Source organism: Peromyscus leucopus, chromosome 13 (assembly GCF_004664715.2).
Source record: "Peromyscus leucopus breed LL Stock chromosome 13, UCI_PerLeu_2.1, whole genome shotgun sequence".
Lineage (NCBI taxonomy): Eukaryota > Metazoa > Chordata > Mammalia > Rodentia > Cricetidae > Peromyscus > Peromyscus leucopus.
Window position 1 is genome coordinate 50,222,229 of NC_051074.1, and position 22,425 is coordinate 50,244,653.

The 22,425-nt window shown below is 39.4% G+C and overlaps 1 protein-coding gene across 1 annotated transcript in view; it reads right to left on the minus strand.

Annotated features, from left to right (window-relative positions):
• Positions 1–22,425, minus strand: part of Pard3b (par-3 family cell polarity regulator beta) — a 993,468-nt gene that overhangs the window by 616,679 nt on the left and 354,364 nt on the right. The window contains exon 3 of the mRNA XM_028891309.2: positions 10,940–11,111. Within this exon, the coding sequence (XP_028747142.1) occupies positions 10,940–11,111 (172 nt within the window). The remainder of the gene's footprint in view (positions 1–10,939; positions 11,112–22,425) is intronic.

The window sequence follows — 22,425 nt, forward strand, 5'->3', positions numbered from 1 at the left end:
CTCTTGCTGGCATTGCATATGCCAGGTTAGTGTGGCCCAGGCTTCTGGGGATTCTCCTGTCTTCCTCTCCTGTCACAGCCCTGGAGTGTTGGTTACACGCAACTGCTTTATGTTGATTCTTGACATCCAATCCCAAGTCCCCATGCCTGCACAGCCGGCGTTACCCAATGAGCTGGGTCCCTCACCCTTGACAAATTCTTGAAAGGGATGATTGTTTCAGACAGCAGAAAAGGCACAAAACTTATTTTTTTCATATTCCATGATGATTCTCTTCAGCTGTAAATGTGACGAGTTTTATACATGGGGCAATCACATTTACTGTAATGTAAAACCTAGAGAAGGATGCTTTGAATCAGAAGAAGTTGGGGCCTGAAAATGAATTTACTTCAACATGTCTGTGTCTCACTGTAGACAAATTTCTAAATGGTCTTACTAAATAAAAAACATGGAGCCAAATATAGGGGTGAAAGCCTTAGGGAGATCAGGCAAATAAGGAAAACCACCAGATAACGTTACCTCACCAACACTGCATCTTCCAAAGAGAGCAACTTCCGGTCTACCCAGGCTTATATGTCTTGCTGTTTTGCTATCTGATTTGTACTCTGTCTAGCTACATCACTTCCTCTTCCTGGCCAGCTCTGTCACTTCCTGTCTGTACAGGCCTCCAGAACTCTATGGTTGGTACTGGGATTAAAGGCGTGTGTCACTATGCCTGGCTCTGTTTCCTAGTGTGGCCTTGAACACACAGAGATCCTGCCTGCTAAGTGATAGGATTAAGGGCATGTGCTACCACTGTCTAAATTCTTTGTTTATTTAAAATGGCTTGCTCTTTCCTCTGATCTCCAGGAAAACTTTATTTATTAAAGCACAAATAAAAGATCACCACATTCCAGCACAAATGAAAATATAACCACATCCCACAAAGAAATTAGGGTTAGGTATCATAAAGCCTTGGAGAGGAAAAAGCCAGTCAGTAATTTAGGAAATCCTCAGTGAGGAGGAAGCAAAGAGTGGGTCTCAAACTTCTTTCTGTTCAGGCACGAGTAATTCTCATGAAGGGTGTGTGCCTGCTGAGTTCACCAGTGGAGCTGCGTGGTCTCCAAAGTCACTGCTTAGACATAAAAGAGCACATCTGCCTGGTGCGTCTGTCTTCAGGGAGAAGGATGGATGGATACGTGGACAGAGAGAGATAGTCATCCATCATCCCATTCAATCCTGGGAGAGCTCCTTGGGCAGCAGCGGACATTGTCGGCTGTGGTGGGAAGATGTGGGTTCTAAGGTGTTTTTAACTGCTTTAAGGACACCCACTGTCCAAACTGGAAGACAAGAACCACACACAGACTGGAAACGTGTTTTCCTAGTGTTGCCTCCTCACTAGAGGCTGAGAGTCAGATACAAGACCAACAAATAACCGAGCTGTGGGGAGACAACGCACATGACTAATAGCAGGTATTGTGAGGAGCTTGTGAGTATTCTAACTAGTTTGCAAGGCAAAGTCTTTTTCAAGTACGAGGTTTGGTAATTGTAGCCTCTCTATTAGAACAGCAGCAAATTATAAAAATGGAATTGTAACCAAGCTAAGAGAATCACACAGTAATTTATTTTCTGTCAAAGAGATTGCGAGCTGCTGGGGAAGGAGTTCATGGCTTGTGTTATTTTATATTCCTCTGGTAGCCTTGCATAATGCTTTTCATCTACCGAGACATCAATAAATAATTATTGATTAACTGAAGCCAGTGACAGGCATGCCACCATTTTTTTTTAAAAGCATGGACACCAATATACTGATTTCCATACTTATATTCTTCAGCCCAGCCTTCTCCAAAGAGCAGATGTTGGCTGTGCAGATGTTGAACCCCCGACTACAAGGGCAGTTGACTGTAACACCAAACTAAACACATGAGGTCAAAGGACATTATTCCTGAACTGTGACTAAAGGAAGGAGTTTGTCTCATGCTTTCATATCTCTGGGGTAGAAAGTCTATTTATTTTACAAACACAAGGAGGTTTAATTGATCGTCGTCGTTGTACAGCAGCAGCAGATGACAGCAAAAGCATCCAGCTTCGTGCAGCTACGCCATTTTTTTTTAAAGGACAAGTTACACAAAAAAAGAAAAGAAAAGAAAAGAAAAGAAAAGAAAGACATGGAGACACCATTTCTTCCTGTAGGTTTTAGAACGTGGACATTAAAGTCAGAGAGTCTCTTAGACAACATTACCTACTAGCCCAAATAGAAGTATTATAATTCTGCATGAGTCGGGGTAACACAAAATGCCTACTCAGGTTCCTTGATCATCTGCATTAAGTAACCATAGCTAAGTAGTCCACGTAAACAAAAGAAAATAAGATGTACCACATCTTTCCTTTCCTCTAATTTCATACATGGAAACAGAGTCCTAGATTTCTTCCATCTGTAGAGCAGTTTGAGGAATTTGTATCATCTCACAGTCACACAGATTGGTAAACAGAATTTGTTCGGACACTTTTGAAAGGTATTTATATTTTCTGATAGCTAGTATAATGATCTCATTAAGTCAAGGCCTAAACAGGTTCAGAGCTACTGTTTTGTGTACCATAATACGGATACGTGGTTCCAAAGGCAAACTGACAAGGTATGCTGGCAATGGCTAGGGGGGCCTGGCTTTGACTCAACATTAGAAGTGTAAACAAAAGAGAGATAGCTGTGTTCATGCAGCCATGGCTCAGCAGAGGCTTTCATTCTTCTTGCTGTGGATGTGAGTATGAACAGATCAAGCTGTCTCAGGAGTTCTTTCTTTCATTGGGCCAAATCAGGATTTCAGAAAAATTTCTAGTAGGGCATGAAAGGAAATAAGCCAATGTGTACATACTGAAGCATAATTCATCATATAGCTTTATCAGACAAAGCAAATGAAAAAGTCCCGGGACAGTCATGAAAGCGTGTCCAACTCTGAGTGACTTGTCCTTAAGATGGATCTTCTGTAAATAATTAAATTAGTGGGTTTTGTTTTTTTTTAAATCTTTGCCCATCTGGGCAGAAAGGAAAAAAGAATCGCACAAATGGTAATGGTCAGTACAAAAGCTTTACCATATATAGAATTTTCAGCAAAATTCTTCAAATTTAAATGGCAGAAGAAAATCAGGAAAATTATGATAATTTTGACTAGGGGTAATAAGAAAATTATAAATACACATCTACAAAAGTTAGGTTTCAAAATCTGAGTCATGTTATTAAGAAATGTTTGATGTAGGTAAGTACTATTTAATAAGTTAATTTGCAGCATATTGTAATTGACAAGCTAAACACAGGCTCCTTAAGCAAAGGAAAACACTGCCTGCAAGGTCTTGGTTACCTCATGATATCTAAAATAGAGCGGAGGGCTGAAGTGCTGGTCCCAAGAACCGAGACTGGGGGCTGTGGCGAAGGGAGGTAGAGCAAGCAGTCTTAGGGATGTACTTTCTTTTGGTATGTCTTCCTTTCATTAAAAATACAAATCACAAATCACTTTTACCATTGGCCCAGGCTGCTCCCCAAAGCTGAATCTGACAGCATCACTGAGGATATTCCCACTACTTGGGGACCAGGCCTCTGCAAATGTGGCTTCGCTGCCCTTCCTATTAAAAGCAATCTGCAAAAGAGGCTTAAAAACCCAGGGGTCTAATATCAAGTGAACAGTAGGAAAGGTGACCTTTCATTGTGCTTGTTTATTAGAGGACCTGCAGGCTCCGGCTCAGTGTGGGTCCAGCATTGGGAAGAGGCCAAAGGGGAGATGGCAAACTGTTTTCTTAGAGGTCACATAATCAACTTAGAAAATACAGCTAGAAGAGGCCAAGAATGAAAGCTTTTTTTTGTGTATGTGTGTTCTCTTGCATTTTTGGTTAAATGTAAACCTTATACTAATAACTTTCCATTTAGGGTATTAAAAAAAACTTAATATCCTTTTGGCATTAAATGAAAGCATTGGGTGTATCGTGCAAAATTAAGAAAAGAGACAAAGGATAGCTAAAAAATGCAATTTGAAACTAGACTAAAATATGTCAAAATGAATATAAAAATAGACAAAAAGTGAAACTAAGATGGTGGTCATAAATTTTCCCAAAGTGTACCATTATATCATTTAATAAATAACATCTTATTTAAAACCCATTTATAAGAATAAAGGCTGTTTTTGTGCAAACCTCGTCATGTTAAGTTTCTAAAGAGATATCAAATAAGCTTGGGCAGAAGTCAGAACAAACCCAATATTCCTCTATGAGAGGCAGCAATATTACCAATATTTTCAATTGCACATTCAGAGTATAAGTCACATTCAAAGTATTCAGCTTGCACTTAGCTGAATATAAACAAAATTACTACTGTGCAGTAATTGGTGTTAAATATTTCTCAGGATTAGGTTGCCCTAGTATTGATTTTATTCTTTCAATTGACTAGTTTTCCAGCAAACATTTTAGATATTTAGTGAATAACCTGTTATTTCCACACACACACCCCCAGGGCAACATTTCATCAACTCTGAAAACAAAACCTAAAATAAAAACCAAAATAACAATAGTAAAAGAAGAATGGCCCCCAGAATAAGTTGGACAGGCTGTCAACTCCTTAGTCCTGATTTAGTTACCATCAGAGGAGAAAGCAGCACACATTCTGTTGACTATGTGGCCATGACTGATGGGTGATAGCCTAGCAAGGTCACCATAGCTAATTACGACATCATTCATCTAGCCTGCACGGGGGGAAAAATACCAGGCTCTCAGGGAAGAAGAAAGAAAAGAAAGACATGCTCTTCTATGGCTGCTAACTTTTGAATAATCAGCCTCAAAGGAAACAAATAGGATGGAACTCAATGACCAAATTATGACTTATGGATTCACCCAAGCAAATTCTGTGGTAATTTTAAGCCTGGGTTTCCAGCATGCAGAAGAGAGCTTCCAGCAACAAGGAGCCCTCGCAGGCTTACGTGCTTTGTAGTGGGGATTCAAAGGCTCCGTCAGGAACACAAGCCAACCGTGAGCTTTAGTTCTGCTATGTGTGTGGTGTGAGTGTGTTTGTCTAGGATCAGATGCCAAGACTTAAAGTCACATTATGGGCACAGCAGCTACTTACACACTACAGCCTAATTAAAGGAATAAGCTTCCCTCTTCGTGTGTTTTCCCGAGATCAGGGCCATAAAGGGATTTGGTTTCCTTAAGAACTGAGAAAAATGTTCCCATATGTTGCCTTTATGTCCTGAATTATTCAAACTCAGATAGAAAATGGTAGTGATTTCCAACAATAATCCAGGGCTACACAATGTTTTCTGAGAACTACTGAAAAAAAACAAAGAGGAGAGAAATGAGTGTTTTGAAAATAATTCTATTATAGCAAGCATATAATCATAATTTCCATTTCTGTTTTGAAGAAGCACAACACACATGGAAACAATAAAGCCTTTGAGGCACCTTTCAGGTCTCAGAAATGAGGCTGACTTGCAACAGACAGAACATCATCTTCAAAGTTTAATACAGATAAAATAAAACTAATATCATTTCAACTCTCAACTTTAATCAGATAGCTTTACATCTAGGTAACACTGATCACAGGAGTGGCAACAGCCAAATCCAAAGTCCTTTTAATCCTGAAACACTATTTAAATTGCATTCTTAAAATACTTTTAACGAAAGGAATCTCTTCTCATGTAAGCTTGAACCCCAAATAGCAAATTTCAATCAAGTACTGAGAAAGTTATCAAAAGACACACAACGAAACTCCTAACTAATTGGGGTCATGAGATGGAAAGTGAAAGGAGCGAAGAGCTGGCTTCAAACTCCGCTAGGTATGAGTGATCTATTCCTGAGACTCTCACATCCCATGGGAGCAAAGCCAAGGCTCAGTTTATGGAGGAGAAAGCTGTGGGTGATGGTTACAAACCAGCGACTAATCTGGGTTCCCTTTACTCTGAATCTTCAATCCAAATGGAGCCTCCTTGTCTATTTCTGTGTGGGAAGATGTAATCCCCACAGAGATAAATTACATGGCTTAGGACACACATCTGGAAACTCCGAAACAAAAACTTCAGGGACTTGGACCAGTTCCATTTCACTTCGTTCTCAAGTGACAAGGATTATGTCAACTTTTCGTGATAGGCACGTAATGCATTTTGGAGAACAGAGAATCAGGTACCATTGATCGAAACAGCAACATGAGGAATAGACATAGAAAAGGTAGAGGACTCTTATTCAGCCAAAATTCAAAGTAAAATCTGCCCATCTGACCTTATATGGAGAGACCTGAAATATCAGTGAAGGAGCAGAGATATCCATATTGAAGAAAAAAGTATCACAGGGATTCCATTAGCATACTGGTTTGCTGTAAGACCACATGTACATGCACGCATACTGCCTATATGAAGTGAGAGAACAACAACAAACAGCCAGCAATTTATGGAATTTAAAAGAAACTTGAGGCACCTCAATTCTCTAGTCTTGTTTCCTTTATTAGCTTTTGATTTAAAATTATTCATAGTATCTGTTTATTAATTTATACTTTATCTCAATTCCAAAAGGATATGAAGTGTTACTATTATCACATCTAGTATTGAAGAGGCAAGGATAATTGAAATATACAACTCATCAAAAATATCATGCAATTGAGGGAGCACGGTGCTAGAGAAGCAAAATAGTAGTCTAATTGCAGTTTTTAACCACCTAGTCATTCAACACCAGAGCACACAACGAATTGATGTTTTCACATATTCATTTGTAAAATGGTGTCAATCACCCAGACAACTGTTAATTCTAAGATTATATTTATAAACTTCATTCCAAGAGTGCATAATTCCCTAGAGTAAAGGTGAGTATCCTTGCTATGAGACTTCTAAGAAGCATCTGCACTCCACCTGCTGTCTATTAACCCAACTCCTGTGAGCATGAGCTACTATTTAACCTGCTGGTTATATCTATCCTACTTGTTCCGAGATTGATCATGAATCCAACCCCGTCCAGAATGTAAGCAACCAACAATGTTATTGCTCATTAGGATCAACCACTCATCAAATCACTGAACTATCATTAGAAGTACTAAAGGGCTCTAGAGGGCATGGGGAAAAGTCTTGAAGAAGGTAATTTCGAGGTCCAAATGTATTCTACGAATATAGCTCTCCACAATTCTAGCTGTTGTTTCAGCCAACAGATTTCTTCTCTTAAATAGACTGTTGTGTTAGCAATTTCTAGGATGTATAATAAAAGATGATAATAATTTGTTAGAACTGAGTCTGGGCCAGTCACTTAGTCATTAGAGAATCTATTAGAAAATTCATGGTAGAAATAATTTAGATAAATGGGTTTGGAGTTATGTTATTGCCCCTTGGTTTAAAACTTTGCTTGCAAATTAAATATAAACATACAAATATATATATAATTAGTTTATAAGACATGGAATTGCAAACTTTTTTAGGTTGGGGGATATTATCATTGGTTGGATAACTGGAAGTTACCTGCTTATAATACTGTATATAACACTGTCTTAAAGATTTAGACAAAGCCTTACAGAAAAATAGCATTTAAGTTTAGACAGAAGTAGCACATTTTACCAGATAAATAGAGAAGAAGTGAGGAAAAGTAAGCAAAATTTGAACACAAAGACATTAACATTTCAAGGAAATTTCTAAATGGCAGATAGTTCTTGGTGGCTGTAGACAGGTTAAGCAACCATGAAAGGTGATCAGCAACAAAGCTACGTGACAAGAGGCCATGAAGGCCTAGGGCTCAGTGGTTGGCATTCTTCATGTCTAAGCATCCTTCATGATGAACTGCTGAAACAGAAAAACTATTCCTCTTCAGACACCCCCTCCCTGTGGTGATATAAGCAGGAGCACGGGCTATGCCTTACAACATACCTAGGTCACATCCCAGAAGAGCCATGGCCAAGCCAGTTCCATCCTGAGGCAGTATATGATCAGCCCCTGTTGTGAGAACACTAATAGCAAAGCAGAATGGGCAGACACAGAACTGAATGCATTATACATTTCTTTAACTTGTCTACCAGAATAAAACCCCAAGGGTTTTTGTAAGTAAAAGCAAGTATTAGAAAGACAATCATCTTGCTAAATTTGGTCCAATTAAGAAGCTATGTATGATGGTCGATCTTCATTGTCACCTTGACCAGATTCGGAGTTGCCTAGAGGACACATGTCTAGATGTGCCTTTGAGTTGTTTACCTGAGGAGGGAAGACCCACTCTGAATGTGGGTGGTACCACCTAATAGATCTGGGGTGCAGACCTGAATGAAAAGAAGGAAGGAGAGAACACGCTTCATGAATTTGGTGACCTCGGCTTCCTAAGCATAAATTCACTGTGACCCATTGCCTGGTACTCCTGTTAGTGGCTTTGTTACAGAAACAAGCAACATGAATGCTATCTCCTGTCATCAGTTCATCTACCTGACTAAATGAAGTGGATGTGTAGACCTAGATGCTTGGCCCTCTCTGGGATTTGGTTTACATTCACAAAGCAAAGTCGAAGAAAGTTTGATCAGTATTTCTATGAACAGTATCTCAGAAATCGTTGAGTGAAATGGTTCCTAACACTTGAGCCAGCAAGTGTTCACATCCTGACTTTGACGCCTGATCAATACGTGATTTGAATGAGCTACTAAACTTCTCTGCCCCTAATCTCTTGATAAAGAGAATATTAAAACACGATAGCTAACATTCAAGGAGTAGAGACCAATAAAGGAGTGAGGGATGAAGTCATTCGATGTAGTCTCTTTATGTCAGGGTCTGATATGTAGTCCTACTGAGTAGACACAAAATCAGTCTCAAAGAAGAGGGTTTAAAGATAGTTCAGTGAGGAAGAGAGTACACTCTAGTGGACCTGAGTTTGGTTTCCAACATCCATGTCCAGTGACCCACAACTGCTTGTACCGACAGCTCTAAGAAATTGACCATCCTATTCTAGCCCTCCATGCAATCCACACACATGCATGTGCATGGGTGTGTACACATACACATACACACATACACACATGTGCACACAAATAAGAATAAAATAATAAATCTTTTGAAAATACAAACAAAATCTATTTTGCAAGGAGGAGAATTTAAGGTGGTTCTTCTTCTTGGATTCAGCATCACTCTTTTGATCAGAAGGACTAGCAAAAGAAGCTATGAAAAAGCAGAAGACATACAAACTTTCCTCCCTGCAAAAGCTCGTAAGTGAAAGGTGAAAACAAGTTTCCAGAGGCAGGGATACCACGAGTCGCAGCCTTTTGAAGCTCACAGCACTTGCTTATAAATAGAATATTAAAACAAGCAAGAGCAATTTTCTCCTTTCGTCTTCCCTTATTGCCTAATTTTCCTCTCATACCATTTGCATAATGGATAAAAAGGCATCCATTATGCAAATGAACGATGGGGCTGCAAGGTTGCTGAAGCCACGAGCCTGGCTCCAGAAGAGGAGAAGCCGCCAACCAGCCCTTTGCCATCTATGTTCTAGCAGACTGCTTTGTTAGCCTGATTCCAAAATGCAGGAAAATGTAAGACCGTAGGTCATTAATTCCCTTTTGGTTTGTTTTAAAAGGGATACTACAAATGCTTTTCAGAAAACTGAGACAAAACAGGGTTATATGGTTTGTCCATATATATAATAAACAGTAATTTTATTTATTTATTTATTTATTTATTTATTTATTTATTTATTTGTTCATTTGTTTATTTATTTTGAGACAGTATCTCACTATGTAGTTTTGGCTGTCTTGGAACTCACTAAGTAGACCAGAGTGGCCTTGATCTCACAGACATCTGTCTGCCTCTGACTCCTGAGTCCTGGGATTAAAGACATATACCATCATGGAGGACAATAGTAAATGTTGAATTTCAAATGAAGGGCAAAAAGAGCTATGTATAAGTTTTACAATTTAAATATTTCGATTTACGAGTGTGTGTGTGTGTGTGTGTGTGTGTGTGTGTGTGTGTGTGTGTGTGTACTATTTCATGCATACCCAGCTATACCGGTGGAAGTCAGCAGGCAACTAACATAGTTGGTACTCTCCTTCTACCTTGTGGGTTCCAGGGATAGACCTATGGTCCCCGTGATTGACAGCAAGTGTCTTTATCTGCCTATCCTTACCAGACAAACTGTCACAATTCTAAGTGCATGTTCTTCTCCAAGAAAAAGCAGATTCTTTTTGAGAAGTGGGGACTGTGTCTGTCCTTCTACCAGAGAATGAGGTCGAATTTAGCTCTATCCAGAACAAGGAGCGGTCTCATAAAGTTGTCTTCATGATCTACCCAAATAACACTGATTTCAAACACTCGCGCATTAGTGGCCTGTCAAAAATGACATGCTATTAAACTGACCCAAATTTATCTCTAAGAAGTATCAGGAAAAACAGATATGTTAGGAGTAGTACTTGATAAAAAAACTTTAGAAGAATGTTTATTTTCACTTTCTATATGTTCAAAACAAATATTAAGAGAAAGAATTCTGAGCAAAATCACCAGGTAAACTGTTCTTTTTCTGAATAAACCAGCAGGCAAATTCAAATTCCAAAACTAACTCCCCAACTGTTTCCTCCAATGTCTAAAATATATATAGGAAGAAAAACAGGATGCCTAAGAGAGAAAGAGAACCTTATTTCTAGTGTGGATTCCTTGGTAACCCTTAGCTTTTCCCAAGCGGTGAACTTTACAAAAACAGAGATGCTTCCAGGATACAGGCAAACTTCATCACTTACAGTCTGCTTCCATGTGATTCTTCAAGGACATGCAAGTGGGAGTCACTCTGAGTTCAAGATAAAAACTGCATCTCCTTACATGAGCTCCAGCAGCAGTGGAGAGCCATAGAAATATAATTTAGAGAGAGGGGAAGCCTCTATGGTTTTATAGAGAACCATATTAATATGATGAGCTTCACAGAGAAGGAAGTTAGTAAGTTGATGCCATTTGCAACCAAATGGATGGTGTCAACAGCAAAATCCACCTACCTAACTTCAGAGCGGACGGGGTCACTACGATTCCCCCACCGATCGGTTTAAACGCAGCCAGTTGAGCAGCCACTTCTGTCTCGAAAGCATCGGGGCTCTGCCGATCCATGGAGTTTCCACTGGGGCTCTCAATCTTCTGGAGTGGCTCTTGTTCATCAAACACAGCAATGAGCTGCAAACGAGTCCAACAACACTAATTAATTTGTGGGACATGCTTATCGCAGGGACACTGTGTCTAGTTGATTGTGATCTTGACTTGGTCTTCAAGCAAATGTCGCCTTAAAAACAATCTCAAGTCTTACTATGCTAAGATGCTGAAATCTTTCAATAATATGACCTCTGCCGTCACAGCAGCAGAACATGATGAGGGATTTGCTCTGGTTTGTCTGGTCCTGAAATATTCAGTTTGGGCCAGCTCTTGTTAAAGGAATGAAATGGCTGCCTCTTTACCTTCTCTCCTCATCAATCTGTCTCATCATGTGAGTCTGTCTGTCTATCAATCTCTGTGTGTGTCTCTCCTGTGAAGGATTGAACTTACACTTTCACATACGCTAGGCAAGTATTCTACCACTGAACTGTAGACACTTGCAACTTTTTCTAATAAGTTATTCACTCACAGGGTGCAAAATGAAAAGCTCAATATACAAAAGATGAACAAGAGAATACATTATAGAGAAAAGATGAACAAGAGAATACATTATAGAAGTGTACATTCAGGTCACAAAGGGGTATAGCATTTCCTCATGACACATATTTCCAAACACAATCTAAATCCACACATACTTGCAAACATAAGAAAATTAATAGCTACAAATAATATATGTTCATCATATATATAGGTGTCCCATTTTTATACATGACTTTCATACCTTTTTATTCATAATGGATTTTATGGACATTAAATACACTCATTTAATGTATTTGCATATCTTTAATATAAAAAACTGAAATGTCATATTCTATGAAAAATTTGATTTAATTTTTCTACTAATCACATGAGGCTATGGCACTGTAGGACACTTAAGGCAGACCTGCTGTGTGACTATAGTTCGGGTTTGGAGGCTGCACTCCAATAGAGGAATTTCAAATCTTCCTCAATGGCTAAGGTAGAAAAGACCATATGTGAATTCAGGACGCAGTTCATGGATGCTACTGTCAGTCCAAAGAAGTACAGTCTAACTAATTTTGAAAACTGCTAGTAACTCTTTGGATAGTTTTCATTCATTAAAAAGCAAGTTTACTTATGATTCAGTCATATCCAGAAAGACACTCAAAGCCCATTCATTGGGGAATCTTGTTGGCAATAGTATTAATAACACAAATGCAGGGGTAACCAATCAAAATACTGTAAACTCCAACGTAGCCTTTCAAAAGAAATGAACACAATTATGGATATGTAAATTGGCTATTCAAAAATAATTTTCATAATTGACTACTCATTTCCAGTATGGAGACTTCTTTAATTCGGAAAACCCAACAATCCATTCACCACAGAAAAGAAATGCTTACTCCCAAGGCATTATTTTTAATTCTTGAAATTGAACACATGCATTTTCTATCTTTAATTGCTAGCATTGATGAACTGACTTGAGATAAGACTTAAGCAGATTAATAATGAAAGATTATTCTACTATAAAAATAATCAGCAAAACTAGATCTTTCTAATCATCTGGCTAAAATGAAAGGTTTTCACACTTTCAATCTTAGAAAATAAAATCAATTTTAAAATGTGGTTAAATTATTTTCTTTATTACTTCTATGCCATAATTATGATTTCAACTTTGCATATTGTGAATTCACATATATTCTGAATGTTCATTATGATATACCCATCAGCTAAGCAGCAGAATATTGAATTGGCACATTGAACAGTTTTACATAGAAATGTATCTTATTTTTCTTACTTCCTTCATCCTAAACTCTCAGTTTCATCTATCCACTTTAAAATATTGGAGACAGAGAAAAAAGAACAGCAGTCAGAAATATAAATTTTAATTTTGATAATTGATAAGTTAAATCATTAGATATATTTATTCTATAAAAACTTTACTATTGTCTATACATTGTATCCACAAAACGTTACAGAAAGTGCAGTGACAGTATTACACCCACACATCTAATGGAAAAACACTGTTGTTTTGAGATTCTGTTTCCCACAGTTATGGACCAAATGGCATCTGGTGATGGAATCAATCATTTTCTTCAGCTTTCAGTCCAGAATTTTAGCACAGACTATAAAATTTCCTCAAAATGAAAACTGTGGAAAGAGGTGATGCATTATAGAATTGCTCTAATTTGGAAATGGAGATCTTATGTTCTTAGAAAACAAAAACAAAACAAAACCATAAATTCCATTATTTGAAGATAAACCATTACATGTCTGTTTGTAGGTGATTATGGGACCTGGTTGATTCCCACATCAAATGATCTCTTCAGTTAATTAATCACATACTCTGTCACCCAGTCTCGTAGTTTTCAGGCTTTCTCACAGCAGAGCCTGGGATCACTGGATGAAACAAAGTCTACTCCTGGACAAAATGGATTCATATCCTGACTCTCTGATCCAGCCCTGTAGGGCTGACTGACAAGGGCTTCTACCAGCTGCGCTCCTCTCTCTCTCTCTCTCTCTCTCTCTCTCTCTTCTCTCTCTTCTCTTCTCTCTCTCTCTCTCTCTCTCTCTCTCTCAAGAGCAACCATGTACACAGACTCACACTTGCTTCCAAACTGGTGAGTCATTTAAGTCACACTCTGGAGGTCCTTGTTAACTAAATGACTTGATTCATCAAGACACCCACATTACTAGGTAGCAGAGTTACAGGGAGACCTTGTTACAGAGGTCCAGTGAATAACACAAACGACCATGCTGTTCTATCCACAAAACATAGGCTGGTTTCAAAGCATCTAGTACATGGGAGAGGCTTTCTGCATCCTCCCCTTAAACAACAGAGTTACCTCTTCCAAGAGAGGCAAGGAGGACATGAAAGAAAGAATCATATCTAAATTTTGACATGAAAAATTTCACATTGATACTTTAGAGGCTACTGTTACCCATACTGTAAAGTGCAGAGAACTATCTGACTTGGTATCTTCCCTCTACTCAGTTGATCAGCTGGAATGCCTTCTGTTTGCCTTCTGGGATGCCATTGTTCTCATGCTACCAAGTGTAGCCATGACATTTCCAAACTCCCCTAAACCCACGGGATCTGTTCACATGGCTTGATTACAACCTAAGCTTCTGTCCTCACAGATTTCTGTATTTAGCCATCTAATTTCCAGATACACATAGGAAGGTCAGTATACAGAAAGGCTACTAATTTGTCTATCCAACAAAAATAAAAGCCTTCTCAGGACCCATTCATGAAAACAGGGACAATGCCATTTCTTGACTGTCTCTAAGGCAAACCTTGAGACTCTGAACAGGCTCTGGCTCATTGAATCTGCTCTTGTCAAAGCCCAAAGCATCTCCTGGTAGCAGAAGCTAATGCCACCTCTTGCCTTGAGTTTAGGACACCACTGAGCACTTTGTCATCCTTGATGTCTTCTCCTCATGAACACAAGACTGCCTAGGTTTCTCCTTCACCTCTCTAGGTCTTCAATTGCATGTCCCTCCACAATCCCTCTTTATTACCTGATCTCTGAAAATGCTAAGGGTCTATAGTTGGTTATGACTTCACCTGTTTCATGCTTGGTTTTGAGAACAGGCAAATCAATTCTACATTTATCAGACTTTCTGACCAAGCTTCAGGACTATGTGAACAACTGGGCATTATCGCTAAAACTGTACAACAAATCTTTCAAAATTCTTTCTATACTCCTTTATATCGAAATTAAAGGCAATTGGTCATGCCAAATGCTGTGTAGTAATTCTTCACCTTTATTCCTCTCCTACAGCCACACATGCTCATTTTTTCAACACATCTGAAAATTTCACCAGGTTTTGACAAGTTCTAACCACCCTTGCTGCCACCAATTTGGATCTAGTTCCAAGGTGGTTTCTGCAGCAGCCTTATTGCTGGTCTGTTTCTACCTAGACATCGTCCCTTCAGTGGACCAAATACTCAACTCAGCATTAATGACAATCTTGAAAAAAATCTGAGATCATGCCTGTCCTATGTTCATGTTCAGGTGCCCATTATACCCTCTCCCCTCACATGGATGAAATTCCACACTCTTTCTATGGCCTCTGAGGTGGTAGGGTCTGTTACACTTCTGACGACATGTTTGAGTCGCTTTCTTTCATCCCCAAGACTCTAGGCAGCTAGACGAGTATCTTTGTACCTGTCTCAATGGCTGTTCTAAGCTGTCTTCCTGAGAAAGTTACCCACTGCATCTTATGAACCTCACTGAGAAGTCTCCACATCTCTACTCAAATGCCAGGTTTTGCTGGCACACTACATTTCAGCATCCCACTACTCCCTGTGGTCCACCGTTTATGACTTCCTTAGAGTTTATAGCACATCCTCAGTGATTTACCTTTTCTCATCTCTCTCACTTCTTAACTGTCTATCCTCACTTTATCAGAATTGAAACTTCAAGAGGACAGTGCTTTTTTTTTCTGTTTTGGATGGTCTGACCTCCTTGAGTTAGAGTAATAAATATGAGGGAAATATGTATTTGCTGAATAAAAAGGAGTGAATGATAAGACACAATATATGCTGAAATCTAATATATCAATTTTAAATTGATATATTCAAATTCAAAATTTAAAAATATTTTAAATTTCTTAAACAATGTGGGGGGGAGCACATGTGTGCATATGTTCTATGTGGCTTTTGTAGAGATCAAAGGACAGCTTTGTGGAATCAATTCTCTCCTTTCATCTTTCACATAGCTTCTATGGCTTGAATTCAGACTAGCAGGTTTGCAAGGCACAGTCCTTTACCTTTTGTGCACAAACTCACTTTGCTGTCCCATAAACATAGTTTAAACAAATATATGTGTATTTTCTTATTTCTTGTCATGCATACATACATACCCCATATATATATATATATATATATATATATATATATATATATATATATATATTTGTGTGTGTGTGTGTGTGTGCGCGCGTGCGCGCAGGGTGGAAAGTAAGGCAGGCAGCATTAATAGCTTGGTCCTAGGTACTCCCTGGAGAACTGTTTTCCAAGATACCATCCAATGTGGAGGCATGCAGCATATACCCGAAGCAGCCTAAGAACAAATGTGAACAAATCTGGCCAAGCAGAGACACAGGCTGAAATAGCATGCCATCATCTCAAAACACAGGAACAGCTTTGTTCTACAAAATCATGGAATCATACACTCTGTGCCTCCTTCATCAAAATGCTGTTCACTGCAGGCTTCCCAATCTTTTTTCACGGGCACCCCCTTCTGCATGGGAAGCTTTCTGTGCAGGCACATAGGTATATAAAACAGTTATACAAATCAAGCATTAACCGGTGATGCAAGAGAAATTTATTTTTAATATAATTCTTTGAAATAAATATACTTTTATCCTTTATTAAGGATGAAGCAATTCGGCTTGCTAACGAGATATAACTTGTTTATTTTTACGTAAAGACCTTAAACCTTAGCTGAATGTTGGATATTGTTGAATGAAGAGTGTCTTCAATATTTTTCAGGTTTGACTGGAAGCTTGATCTGATACTTAAATGCTGTTGGATGATAATAAGAAAATAGCTAATCTACTTTTTCTCCACAGTTAAAACATCATGGTTTTAGAAAAGCAGAAAACTTTGTATGTACAGTAAAAGCATTGCCATCTATAGCACAGAAATGCCTGGAATGTGAACAAGGTGCTTTCAGGCAGCTTTTGCTTGTATTCTGTACACCACTTTGGAGGTCGTGTGTAGTACATGGTGTGTTCAGAACAAAGGCTATGGTGATGTCACAGGGTACAACACAGAGGTACAGCAAGAAACAGCCTGAATTCCGTGTGCTTGATTTTAAATTTTGGTCACTAGGTTGAAAATCCTTCTGCTGCTGTCATTCTTGTGACCTCTCTCATCTTGATACAGGACTTCACATAGAGTCACAAGACACAGCTTCGGAAGCTGTAGTTGGTTGCTTGTATTGTTTCTGTACCACTGTTTGTGGAGCCAGGAGTCGATGACTTCTCAAGAACACAAGAAAATGAAAACCTTGCTATGGTACATGTAAACTCTTGTTCTTATGCTGGATTTCAAGTGCCAATGCTGAGTGTTATTCTAAATTTAAAGATTAGGGATTAGTTTTGGGAAGTACAGTGTCTGCTTCCCAGACACTTCTAAAATGAATATTTGAGAGTCTCCAAGAAAACAATGAGACCTTAGTGTGGAGAGTATTTCCATCTACTTACTCTGTCTGTACTTTGTAAAGATTAAAGAAATGGAAAAGTCAACAATTGTAAACATAAAGACTCAAATCAATGTAAATAACTTTGTACAACTTATAACACACCCTTTAAGAACAGATCTGATTCAAAAGGGCCACGTGTGCAATTTCTCTCCAGCCCTATCTTCTCCTGGGCTCAGATCTGCTTTGGTATTTGAACCCAAAGTCTATGCTGACCAGTTGGATGTTGACTCCCCACCAACCAGTAAGGTGTGTGTGTTTCTGAGTGAGGAGACAATACTAACGCCTTGGCAATATTCCCAGTGCAGCTAACGCTTAGCATGGCATCTGAGGCACAATGGTGGTTACATTTCATTTTCTGTCCTAACACAGAGATCATTCCCTGGCCTGCAGACTGAGTCCCACTTGACTTGTTTATCCGTACCCTGCATTCGCTTTGTTGTTTCTCTTTAATCTCTTCATCACAGAGCTGACAGAGGAACACAGGCACTGCCAAGATCAAACACATCAAATGGGCAATTTGGGGTCTTCTTTTTATGCTTACTTTTTATCCCACAAGAACACACAGCCCTTAGAGGTGCAGCCCTGCTCCTCCACCCAGGCCTGCACGGTTTGTGCCACCGCCGCTTCCATGGGGCTGTAACTCCAAGTGCTTTGCCAGGGTCTGCAGCTTCTAAGCTGACGAGTAAATATTTTAACAATAAGTGCCACCTAGTGCATTCACTGCAGAGTCCCTCAATATTCATTGTGTGGTTTATTCTCTTGTCAACCTGTAGCATTCTGTCACTTTTATAGGCTGCATTTTTATAATCTGATGTTATTATCCTTAGCCTGTGTAGAGAATAAAAAGGAACCAACCAAATACTCACAGAGCATAATAAACTGTACTTATAAAGGCATTTTTTATTAGTAATTGTGCCGAGAATTGTGTGCTTCTATTTTAATTACATGTCAAATGAACTAATGAACTAATATGAAGAAAGGCTTATTTCCCATATTGAGTTCTTTGGGTTAAACTGTTGAACTTAACAAATTGCCATTTTTTTTTTTTTTTTTTTTTTTTTTTACTGTTATCCACATATTCCATGTTGCCCACAACTGTTGAGTAAAATTACAGGACAAAGAACAGGATCTGACAACACAAGGTTGGAATCATTCACCTCAAGTTTTAATACACGCAATTAAGTCTAGGCAAGACTGTGGAATTACACATGGAGGAAGTGCAGTATGGCCTGTGAGCGGCACCTGAAGACAGCTGGCTTCTCACTGGAATCCAGGCTTCTCCTCAGAATCAAGCGACAAGCGCCTACAAGAGCCGATTTGATGCCACTGTAAACAAAGCTTTAAAATAGATCCTTCTTCAGAGCACCCTGACATCTAAAAGCATTACATTCCATCGGAAAAATGAGCAGGTCCCCATTAGCATCATCCCTGGACACTAGCATTGGACTTAGTGTCCCCAGAAGTACTCAATGGCTTCATTCTCAGGAGTGTCAATCTGCATTCAGAAAATGAGATAAACCTATTTCCATTTCCCCCTCAGACTGAAAAATTCATAATTGGGGCCTTTATAAACTTTGTAGCTTTAAGCTTCAAGCGAAAGAAAGTAACAGGATTTCTTCAGCTGTGCTAAGAACTCTATTCATCCTTATCACATTTTAAAGAGGTTTCTGCTTAAATTGTCCCATAACAACAAAAAACATGCCTATTGAAAAGCCATCCATATTTCAACCCCAAATACATTTACCTCCTTTAATTATGTAGTAAGCTGCTAAGAAGTGAGGTATATGTTAAACACATTAAACTGAATCATATTCTTCCTCTGAATGACTTGAAGTAAAATTTTAAAGTGGTGTGTAACCACTTGAAAGTATGAGAAAATCCTGAATTTGTTTTCACTGCATTTTTTTTTAACTTCCTTGCTGAAAACAGATCACCATTTATTAAACAATATTCACAACCCATGTCTACACAGGGGAAGCCTGCCTCCCAGCAAGGTCAAGTGGCAGCCATGAAATCTTAATCCACGTGGAACTGGGGGCACAGCCATGGAAAGAGTGTGTGGCTGCAGAGCCGAGACTCAAACTGAGCACCACCAGGACAATGCAAATGTCAGAAAATTTAAAACTCAGTGTATTTGCTTACATAGTAATAACATTTCTTCTGCTCCAGAACTGAATACATTAATAATACCAGACATACAAGAAAATTGAAGATAAAGTACTTGGGTTTAAAAGGCTAGAGAACTCACAAAGGTGATCCCAATGCACTGGGTGGCTTTACTTACCATTTACCCAGTGGAGCCCTGTGGAGTGCCTCAATCTTGTCCAATCTCAAGGGCTTTGAAGGTCTCCAGAAAGTGGGAATTATTAGAAATGAAGACATGAAATATGATGCCGTGTTGGAAAGGCAGACACACACACAGAGTCACACACATATACAGTCACATGACACTTTCTTCATTATTTCTAACTAGCACACACATTACCCACATTTGAAAAAGGCTATACTAAATAAACAACTCTATCATCCATTGGAAGATAAAACAGTACATGAAAAAGCATCTTATAAATTAGGTGTCACATACATTTACAATGTAACTAACACTCAGCCTCAGTATGGTCAGCTGCCTTGTTTTGTCTTTTCTAGAGTATCCTAGAATTATATTACCCAGCTAATCCAATACTTAAACTAAACACTGTCTCAGAAGCATATCCCTTGGAAAGCTCTTTGCCAAGGTGGAGCTCATCCCTCTAGGAGAAGGTGGAATTTCAGGCTAAGTTCTCTGGTCCACTACAGTCAAATGGGGCATTGCCTTAGGCCTGACACTCGATCCTGCAGAAGGGCCTTGATGACTGGCAGCTTTCCATCCTAGCTTCTAACATTTAGACACAATAGACATTTTGCTATTGCTGAAGTGGTCTTCCCACCATCGGACCTGAGTGTGGTCACAGTTCAGAATTTCCCCCTGGCAGCCTTCCACAGACTCCCTGGTACTCCTGTGACACCGTGTCCATGCCTCTATCCCCACCTGTCACACAGCATGCAGATCTTAATTTACCTGCTTCTAGCTAGACACAGATTACCAGCTTGAAATCATGAATCACACCACTAAAAACAGTTAATAAATAGTTGCAATTTTAAAAACAGAAGCAAAGCCTATTAGGAGAATACAAGTTAGCGCACAGAAAAAAAAACAAAAACAAACTTGGAATGTGGGCAGAAAAGGTCAGACCAGAGCCAAAGGCACACTAGAAGATGCTATTCTGCCGATGACATCATGGCTCCTGCCTTTGTAACCTTTGGTGCCTCCTGGGCTAGGACGGCTCTCCATAGTCAGACATTTAATATTCATGAAATACACTGAGAAGCACAGCTGGCCCTTTACACATGAGAGAATGGAATGAAGCATAACCAGACATCATCCTCCCAACTCCTACTATAGTGCTTCCTGCATGGGAAAAATGCGACCCAAGCAGAGGAGCGATCAGTGTTTGCTCTGTATCCCAGAGGGAGAACAAGGCCTCAGCTACAAGGCTGTCTGGCTTTGTTCTCTCTCACGCAGACACCAGTTCTCTCAGTTCTGACTCTCCACTCAGTTGGGAATAGGAAAGGTCACCCCCACAACCATGTGGGCAGAACAGCCTCTGTCCATCCTTGAGGTTCCAGATGAAATTGCATTTTACAATTTTCCATCTAAAATCTACTTAGTATACCATGATCCCAATTCTGTTTCCTGATAGATTATATCTATGGATTGGATTTTCTTCCAGGGCAAATCTTTTGAAATTGGAAAACTAATTTGTCCATCCACACGCCCAGTTTAGAAACAAGCACGACTGTGCAGTGTTCTCCATGACATCTGGCTGTTTGGAGATTCTGCTGTATTTCCCTAATGACTGTAATACTCAGTGTATTGCTTAAGTTTTCAGATTAATGAGTAAGCAATCAAACGTGATTTTAAGTCATGAATATAACAAACATACTATTCATTTATTTTGACAAGTATTTTAATTTATGAGACTTGGCTACAAATACAGCAACCAATTTTGTAAAAGGGAAAAGAAAGAAACCTCTGCTTTTAAGACAGTCTAGCAGCTCTCAGATAATAAACCTCCACGGAGAATGATAGGAAAGCCAGAACCTTCTAAAGACAATGATTTGATAGCTTGCTAGAAAAACAATGGATTCTTACAACATCCTCAAACACATCTAAGAGAAGCCTTTCATACATACTTGAGCTGTATGAATATCCTACACACCACAAGCAACATTCTAGCTAAGAGAGGTCAGCGTTGGCCCGAGGCAGATGCAGTGGGCATACCTGTCCCTGGGCCAGTATCCAAGCACACAGATTTGGGCAGCTTTCTGTGTCCTTTAGGTAGCCCTGTATTCCAAGGCAGTGAACAGATTCCAAAGACAGAAATGGTCGGGGCTGAAAATAAGCCAGTGTTTCATCAGATTGGTCAGTCAGGGAACTGACTCTTTAGCATGAAGATTTTAGCAAATTGGCCCAAGTACTGGCTGAATGGCCCCATGACAAGTCCAGGTCCAGTGACGTTTTACCTTCTCTCACATTTCACGACAGCTGGGCAACTGGTGGGGATCCAAAAGGTCAGCAGGAGCCTGGCTGGGGGAGGAGGAGGCACTTCTCTTACATATTCCATTTGGACTCATGGGTGACAAGTCTTTGAGGCCAATATTTTCAAAAGGTAACATGGAATTGCAGGTAGGTTTAGCTGCTGAACTCCTTGTAAGTGAGTGGATCTAAACTTCCCTCTAACTTCTAACTGCTCTCCATTCCTTTCACTGGCTAAGGTGGCTAGCCCTGCTGGGATGGCTGTTGACTTTGGGACCATATAAAAGTCAAATTGGTAAATAGGATGGTGGGTGCCTCACACTCACATTTGGAATGGGGCCCCACTATGGGGCTGTAGACAACAGGCAGGCGCCCTGTCTCTTTCAGTCACCTGTGGCTTATCACTCCCCAGAGGAGGAGTTACAGAGTGGCGTCTGTCTCCACTCGTACACAGGTGGGCTCTGAAAGGTGGTAATAAACTGGAAGCTTCTAAAACACATTCTACAGGTATAGAAACTATGATTCAGTTCTAAATCAAAGGCTGGAATAGACTGTTTATATTTATGGCAAATAGAGGAACAGTTCTGAA